The following is an 8,893-nucleotide window of genomic DNA, read 5'->3' on the forward strand; positions in this document are numbered from 1 at the left end:
AGATGATTCTGTAGATGGTTGGGCAGTGGTGCTTCCTTTCTCGACAATGACAGTAGTGGATGAGATGGCTGGTGTGGTGGTTGAAAGAGTTGTTTCAGCTTTAATTGGTTTTGTTGTTGAGGAAATACCTTGAGTGGTAACTTCAGACCCAGTGGAAGATTCTACACTCACTGTTGTATATACATGGGTAGTGACTGCCACAGCAGTTGTCTTTGTTAGTGTTGTTGGCTGTGTGGATGTTTGTGTTACTGGTAGGGTTGTGCTTGTAGATGTTGATGTTTCAGATGATGTACCTGTTACCTCTTCAAAAATAGTTGTTGCTGTAGTAGTTGGTTGGCTTGTTAGACCAGTCGTCTCCACCTTTAATGCCTTTGTGGATGTGGACAAAGGTATTTGAGATGTGATAAATTCAAACTCAGTGGTTTGTTCACCAGTAGTTTGAAGTGTTGTCCACGCTTTACCAGTGACTGTTGCAAGGGTTTTTGTAATCGGTGTGATTGAGGTTTCTGATGTTGTTGTCAACCTGCTTGTACTTTGTGCCTCTGTAGAGATTTTAGCTTCTGTTGTGGATAAGGACAGTGTTGATGTTTCAACTGATTATGTTGAAGACACTGATGTTACTGATATCAGTTTTTCAGTTGAATATAAAATTTTTGTAGTAGAAGCAGTTAGAATAACTTCAGTTGTTTGTTGACTTAAATGTCCACTTGTCAGTTGTTCTGGCTTGCTGGATGTGGATAAAACTTTGTGAGCTGTGGTTGTTTCTTTTTCAATTTCAGTTGAAGTATTTTCTGTGGACAAGGTAAATACAAAATAAAATGTAAAGAGTTACAAAAATAAACGTATCATTCAAAGAGCAAATAAACTAATAATTTGGTTTTTAAAAATATATGTTTAGTGTTTAAATAAAAAAAAATCAACTACATTGTGCAGAGAAGTTGTGACCTAATTTTTAATTAATGAAAATAAATAATGTTTATTACAACAAGCTTACTACAATTCTTCTTGGTATAGGTAATCCATAAGCTTTTATTTGCAATGCATGATACTTAAATAATCTTTTGTAGCAGTATAAACGATCAGAAATAAGTGTGTACCCCAGAAATGAAAAGGTACCTGGGGTGCTGAAGACAAAAACTGTTGTTGGGGTTGATGTTAATGTCTGTGTTGTGGTCACGGTGGATGTGGTTGTTGGGACAGTAGTCATTTCACAAGGTATAAAAGTCCTCTCAATAGTTCCATTGACTGAACATCTGCCTGTGATACAACCTCCCAGTCCATCCGTTGTGTGATAAATAATGTCTCCAAAGTTGTACTCCATATTGTTGTATTGGCATGTACACGCTGTAAATAGAGACAGGTATATAGAAAATGTATAACGTGTAATGAAAGAATATGATGAAAGTAGATTGTGCTTGTACAATATTCAAAATAATCTGTTACTGAAATGTATAACAAAGTCACAGATAACACCAAATGATGAACAATAACTGTATGAGGAAAAAAAATAGGTTGGCTTAAATACATTTCAAAACTGTTAGTGACTTATATGAAACATGGATATGGGTAGAAAATGTATAGACATACCACAACTGACAGTTCTCTGTGGTCGGCAACTGCTGGCCAACCTGATAATGTAACATTTCAACAAAACAGCCACAATCTTCCTGTCACACACTTCATGTTATCCTCATCAAAAATAGGCTGCTCGGGAGGGCATTTAGGATAGCAACCTAAAAAGGTTAAATATATAAATTTGATTATTTATTATTTTTTTAATCCACCTTGATGAGGATGTGTGAAGTTCAAATTAAGTTTGTTTGATTTTAGTGTTTTGATTTTTGTGGTTAATTTATTTTTTTAATCCACCTTGATGAGGATGTGTGAAGTTCAAATTAAGTTCAATAGATTTTAGTGTTAATGATTCAAAGCCAATGTGATATAAGTTTGAGTGATATTATGATCAATATACATTTCCATGAATACTTGACCAAAATCCTTTTGAATCACTTTGAAGCTAAAATGTTAAAAAGCCTGAAGCAAAAATCTCCTCTTCTAGTTATCTGATATGTGGTCTACATTACTGATACCAATAAAATTGTTATTGTAATCATTTTGTCACATGTATTATTCATGTAGATGATAACTGGATTTAATTATGAGTTCTCACCTTCAAGTGCTGGTATCTGACTAGAGCAGTTTCCAGAGGGGTTTCTGCATGTCTACATGCAAGGTGCTCCACAAGGGTTTGTAATGCCACTCACATTCACCGAGGGGTGTATTAACTGTTGTGACAAATCACAATAATATTAACTGTTGTGACAAATGGTTTTAATCAATAATCACAAAACAGTGCTGCAATGATATAGACAACTTTTAGAAGCACATGCATCTCTCACACAAGCATCATAGAAAGGAGATGGGTCCACCTTTAAAGCAATATTCCAATGTTGCAGTTACCAAAAATGCATTTGATGTTTTACACAAAATAATAAATATACTTACTGTATATGGCTATTTAAGCTGCCTCAAGAGCAGTTTGTTGTACTGTAAGTACCTGTGAATGACAGTTTGAGAAGACACTGTTGGTAATGATGCTGCACTGCCTCTGGGCCCATGCCTCCCTATAAGGATTATGGACACAAGGATCTTGGATGAGGGTTGCATCTAGAGAACATCCAGCTGTTTACAAAATCCAGGGATTCGACAGCAATTGCTTGACTGCGCGTAGTGAAGTCATTGTGTGCGTTTCCATCATAGTTTCCACACAGACCACAAACGCAGCCCTGTCAAAATAAATGGAAAACTGTTAATATATCAAATAAATCTGTAATTTGCAATTAATAAATTGAGTTGACAAGGGTGGAGTTTATGAAAGCTCAATGCTCAATGCTCTGAAATATAATGGCATAATTGTAATGTTTAATCCTCACTAATTTAGGGTTTGATATGACAATAAAGAATCATTAATCTCCTGTTCTAAGGGTTACGCAGTCCCTGTCTGATTATGGGAACCTCTGGAAGATGGACGGTCCAGTGGAAGTCTGTAAGGAAGACACAGTACCTCTTGAAGAAAACTGTGGAGATGAGGTAAGAAATGAAATTGTTCTTATTCTCTGTCTACACAAGCAATTAAGTCACTTCATGTGAAAAAACTAGGGTAATAATAATTAAGCATTTAAGGTAAAAATACAATGGTTTCAGTTAAAATGTCAATTATGGGTGACCAAGGAAATTGGGAGTGGGTGGCGAATTTAGGTTTGGCACATTTATTGTGGTAATGTGGTAAATAAATAAAGCATTTTAGTATAAGGTGGCAACATAACAAAATGTAAAAACTATGCTATGTTATTGTGCTTGTTTTGGGGCCCCATACAGCTTGAGTTAATATTATGAATCACATATTATATGTAGGATATCCAGGGTTCAAGTCACTGGTAGATATACTTTGTGTTTAGTAAAGCAATTTACATAAAAATGAATGGGTTTATATCAGAAGCAGGGAGCCTTTGGAATTGTCATTATTAGTTGCTTCATCATTTGTAGCTGTTTTAGTAATTATTTTACTCATTTGTTGGTTATAATTTTATGTGACTCCATATGACTTCTCATTCCCCACAGAATGTCTGCCGTGATATCTTCTCCAGTTCAGTGTTCAGTGATTGCAGAGGTCGGGTGTCCATTGATTCATGTGTCCAAGTTTGCATGAAAGACCTGTGCCATTGCAACAGCACCTCTGGATCCTTCTGCCTATGCAAATCCATCGCCGAATATTCAAGGCAGTGTGCACATGCAGGGGGAAAGCCTGAAGAATGGAGATCAGAGTATTTTTGCCGTAAGTATGCAAACTTCTCTAAGTGCATAATTTTTTAGTCCTTTGCAAATGTTTGTCTTGCCATTAGACTATATCTAGGTCAAGGACTATGTTTGGTTGCTATAGTCTCTTCTTAGGGAAGTTGTGGCCTAATGGTTAGAGAGTTTAAGATCTAACCCTAAGGTTGTGGGTTTGAGTCTTGGGCCGGCAATACCATGACTGAGGTGCCATTGAGCAATGCACCAAACCCCCAACTGCTCCCCTTGTTGGAGTTGTGTGTTCACTGCTGTGTGTGTGCACTTTGGATGGGTTATATGCAGAGCACGAATTCTGAATATGGGTTACCATACTTGGCTGTATGTCACTTCACTTTCACTTTTTTACTTTCACTTTTTTCTTGTAGATTTGAATTCTTTTTCTTAATTGATGTTCTCTGAATAGTATGTCCTCTTCTCTTGTATGTTGCAGCACATCCGTGCCCAGAAAGTATGGTCCACCAAGAGTGTGGAAATCCCTGTACGGAAACCTGCACAAATCCTGAAATAGGACAAGTGTGTGAGCACCACTGCATTGATGGATGCTTCTGCCCCCCGGTACAGTACATTTATCTGATCTTTAATCTGATACTATTTTCTTTTACCCCTTTTAGCCGTCTTCAGTCATTTTAGAATGCAAATTGTAACATTTAAACATCGCTTTTGCAATGTTACGCAACTTGATTTTTGTGGCGCTTGCTTCATGAACACACACACACACACACACACACACACACACACACACACACACACACACAAGTTATATGAATATGATTAGAAAACAATAATTGGTGGTTTTTAAATATTGTCACTTTTGTGATTTTTGGAGAAAAAAAGAGTGTGATATAGAATTTAGAGGCAGTACAAAAAAAATGAAAATACAGAGCATTTTTATGAGTACTACAGTATCTACAACTCAACTACAGTGAAGTAATCTTTGACGATGTCTAAATATATATCCAAATACAAAAACTAATAAAATAAATTATTATGGCTGAACATACTCTTATAAACAAGTAGGGAATAGACAACATTTAGCTATTACATTGCATTACATATAATTTTCTTATTTCTTCCTCCAGATGTCGTCAATCTGCCTTAACTGCACTGGATATTAATTCATTTGCTATATTCAACTTAAACCTTACTTAAATTTATATGACACATGACATGACAAATTAGCACCATAGGTGCTGTAGCCCCTATTGTATCTGTTGGTTTTCTTTTTTTTTATAGACATAAATGCTGCAGAATTTAGAGGTGTATGTTGTCTAGTGCCATGAAACCTCAAAATACAAAATATTAAAGAATACATATTGTGGGGAAAAAAAAAATATATTAATTTTGGCCTGTTTTGACCATTAGGGATCATAAGTCTGACCCCTAAGCAAGGAATACCAAATGGTTAAACAACAATAATTGGTAGATTTCTTAGTAAACTTCTTATTGGTGTTCTAAACACGTCCATTCTGTCCTGAGCAATAACCCATTTTCCTTTTTCTCTTTCTTCCAGGCACTGTTTTTGTTGATATACACATTACTGGCTGTATCCCGCACAGTGAATGCTCCTGTGTCCTTGGAGGTAAAATATCTGCCTCTGGGGAGAATTACACAAGCAGCTGCAGAGACTGGTAAGCCTCCATCATTTGGCATTCACATTAACTGAATTTGCTTTTATAGTTGGCATAAAAATTATTCATATATTAGACAACATTTTGTTTTATGTTTTAATATTAAATTCTATTCTATACTGAGTGTTTTGAAAATATATGTTTAAAATTACATTATTATTTCCTATTTAGCACCTGTGAACAGGAACAGTGGAACTGTATCCAGAAGGACTGCCCACATTCATGCTCAGTAGAGGGTGGATCCCATATTACCACTTATGATGGAAAAGCCTACACCTTTCATGGAGACTGCACTTACGTCCTATCCATAGTATGTACTTCCTTGTTCTTAAAGGCAGTTTATAGGACAACTTTACAGGATATTACTTATAAGCTGTTGCTGCACTAATTAAAAGTATAAAATAGTGACTGGTTTTTAAAGCATTGTGGTAAACAATGTCATGACTTCTATCACATAAAACAAACTGACAATCTAACCATGTCCATTTTTCTTTCTTTTTCAAAACCAATGCTCAGGCACAGAATTCACAGTTCAAGGAGACCTGGTGAAATGTGGTGTGACTGAAACTGAAACCTGTTTGAAGTCAGTAACTCAGGCATTGTTAGATGGAACTGTACTAAAAAGGACTGAAAAAAAATTAAACAGTTAATGCTTTCAAAAACAGCCTTTTATCATAACTTGATGGAACCGCTCCTCACTCTTAATGTCACCGCCATTTATATTAAATCAAATTCAAATTCAAATTCAAATTTCTGAATGATTCATTGATTTTTACCTGAAACCATTTCTATTGTGGCAGTTGGAATCATGTTCGTTGTAGTAAAAACTGGAGGATTTAGAGAAAAAGTCAGAATTAATATATAAAATGGTTGTTTGAAACGAACTACATTTTTCAGTTCCACTAACTAAATTGGATCTAATAGATATCTGATAGTTATCTTCCTCTTTTAATTACTGAAATATTTTCTGACATTAATTATGATTATATACATTCTTAACTAATTCCACAATAAAAAATTATTAACATCCTATCATTACATGTAATTATATAATTGTTGTATTAGTAAATTCCACTATATAAAGATAAATTATTTCATTGTTAGTTCAGTGTTAACACAGTAAACTGTAAAGTGTTACTGAGATTAAATACATTTTACAATCAATGTAAATGAAATAAAAGGCTTAAAGCCAGTATTTAGAAGCACTTATTGTAGAATAGTTTTACTGGTTTGTGTTGCAGCAAGTCCAATAGTCAGTGTCACCCATATCAGCGCTCCTATAGACATGATCTTTATCCTCCCCAAGGTGTGTGTGGAGCGTCAAGCTCTCCACAGGTTCAATGATAAAAACACAATCCTAGACACAGAGTTTTATAGCACTTGTCCCTCAGAAGGGACGTAAGATTGAACTAAAGGTGGGGCCATGTGTTTATTTTGCATGACAGCATAATGTAACATTTAGCTGATAGATTTCCATACCTGTATTTAGATTCCATGAATAACACAGGCTCATATTAGAAACTAAATATATTAAATGGGGAAATCCCACAATACAAAAATTGAATATTATAATATTTTATAGTGTAATTTTGATTAAAATAAAATAAAATAAAATAAAATAAAATAAAATAAAATAAAATAAAATAATTCAGTGGAAGTATGAAGCCACTTCAATAAATTTTCAATCAATGATATCAATGTTACTTTTAAATTCTTTCAACCGCACATCCCTTTGTTCATGACATCTTTATTAATCTTTATAGTTATACACTGAAAAAAGAAAAAAAAAAATACATAGAAAAGGCAAGTAACAGACTTTTCAAAGATAAAATTCTGAAGTAGAAAAACTGAAAGAGCCTTTTCTTGTAAAATGTACTCCAATAAACTTATATACGTACTTCAATAAAATCATTTCTTTATAGTATCTTTTTCACAGTTTTTTAGGTTTTGGAAAATACATTTAAATAAAAAGTCTGTTATTATGATACTTAGTTTTATTTAGCAATTATGACTATAATTAGAAACTACATTTCAGCTATACCATCTACTGTATATGAAACAACACCATGATAGCCCATGGAAAAGTAAACTTGATTCAGTTTGAGCTCATTTTAGTTTATTTGTTAACATGTTTCTGGTACTTTCTGGTATTTAGCATCTTGTACTCCAACATGCTGAAAACCGGCTAGAATAAAATAGCAGACATATTTGAAATAAAGCAACAGCTGGAAATATCATTATATGTGTAATTGTTTGTGGTTTTGGTGTGCCTTTTCTGTAATGCAAGTGAAAGGCTTTCAACAATGCATGGGGTGGGGAACTATATAAATATTGAGTCTTTAATTCTTAAAAGTGACGCAGCACTGTGAACACCTTAACAAAACTTTAGGCCCTGTGTTACTTTTAGCGCAAGGACATGTTTTAGCATAATATCAATTATTGCTTGTAACCAATAGGGTGAATCATAAGATTTGTCCAGGATCTGCATCCTGATTAGAGAAAGCATAAAAAGTATATATAAACAGCAGAATGTAAATAATAAATCATTTGTATTTTAAAAACCAATTATGTTTCATTAAAAAAATTATATATAAAAATATATATTATATTAATTAAGCATATTCAGGATTTATCAGCTGAATCCAAAGCTGAAACTTTTGAATTTGTTTTATTTGATTATTGTTATTGTAGTTTTCATTAAAAATGAGGTGATCCTCTCCCCGAAACCTTCCATGCCATCACAACCTCTGGTTTATGTCTTGTCAAACGATGTGTCCATGGCCACCAAGCCTATGACAACTGTTTGTTGAAACTGGGATCTGGCATGTTTTCACATGCTCTTCGTCATACTTTGCTATGCTGTATTATCTCACAAGAACAAAGCAAACAGATTGGAGCTTAATATGATTTTTTTGCGTAAACTGTATTCAGGATTCAGAAATTAACTCAATGGCTCAACAGCGTAATTCAAACACACATTATCATGAATGGTGTTCTGCTGTGGCATGGTATATGCAACTGAAGATTAAACTGAGGTAATTTAAAGCCTTTATGTAAAGGTTCCTTTCACTATGACTGAATAAACATACTTGAGGGGAACCAGAAAAACTTAAAGTTATATGATTTAGATATGGCTTGTTAGTTGTAACAACAGAGAAGCAAAGGGGTGTGATTTATGCTACAAATGCCATAAAACACAAATCCAAAAATAGTTGGTTCTTGTGAAAAATTGCTTGTGATGTTCTTTATTTCTAAGCCCTTTCAGAAACCAGTATCTGCTAAATGAATAATATGTGACTTATAAATCTGTCACATAATATTGCAAAGCAATTCATACACTAAAAAAGTAAAAATGACCGTGACATTTATTTAAAGTCAATTTTTCTAAGGTTTCTGGTTTAAACCTGTTTCAG

The 8,893-nt window shown here is 34.1% G+C and overlaps 1 protein-coding gene across 1 annotated transcript; it reads left to right on the forward strand.

The window, feature by feature from the left end:
- The first annotated feature begins 2,461 nt into the window (after positions 1-2,461).
- LOC109073504 (mucin-2-like) lies at positions 2,462-5,773 on the forward strand. The gene is made up of 5 exons (XM_042761201.1): positions 2,462-3,090; positions 3,622-3,835; positions 4,283-4,407; positions 5,363-5,480; positions 5,652-5,773. Exons 1-5 carry the CDS (start codon positions 3,025-3,027, stop codon positions 5,711-5,713), a joined length of 585 nt encoding a protein of 194 aa, XP_042617135.1. The 5' UTR covers positions 2,462-3,024; the 3' UTR covers positions 5,714-5,773.
- The last annotated feature ends 3,120 nt before the right edge of the window (positions 5,774-8,893 follow it).

This window comes from Cyprinus carpio, chromosome A7 (assembly GCF_018340385.1).
Source record: "Cyprinus carpio isolate SPL01 chromosome A7, ASM1834038v1, whole genome shotgun sequence".
Taxonomy (NCBI): Eukaryota; Metazoa; Chordata; class Actinopteri; order Cypriniformes; family Cyprinidae; genus Cyprinus; species Cyprinus carpio.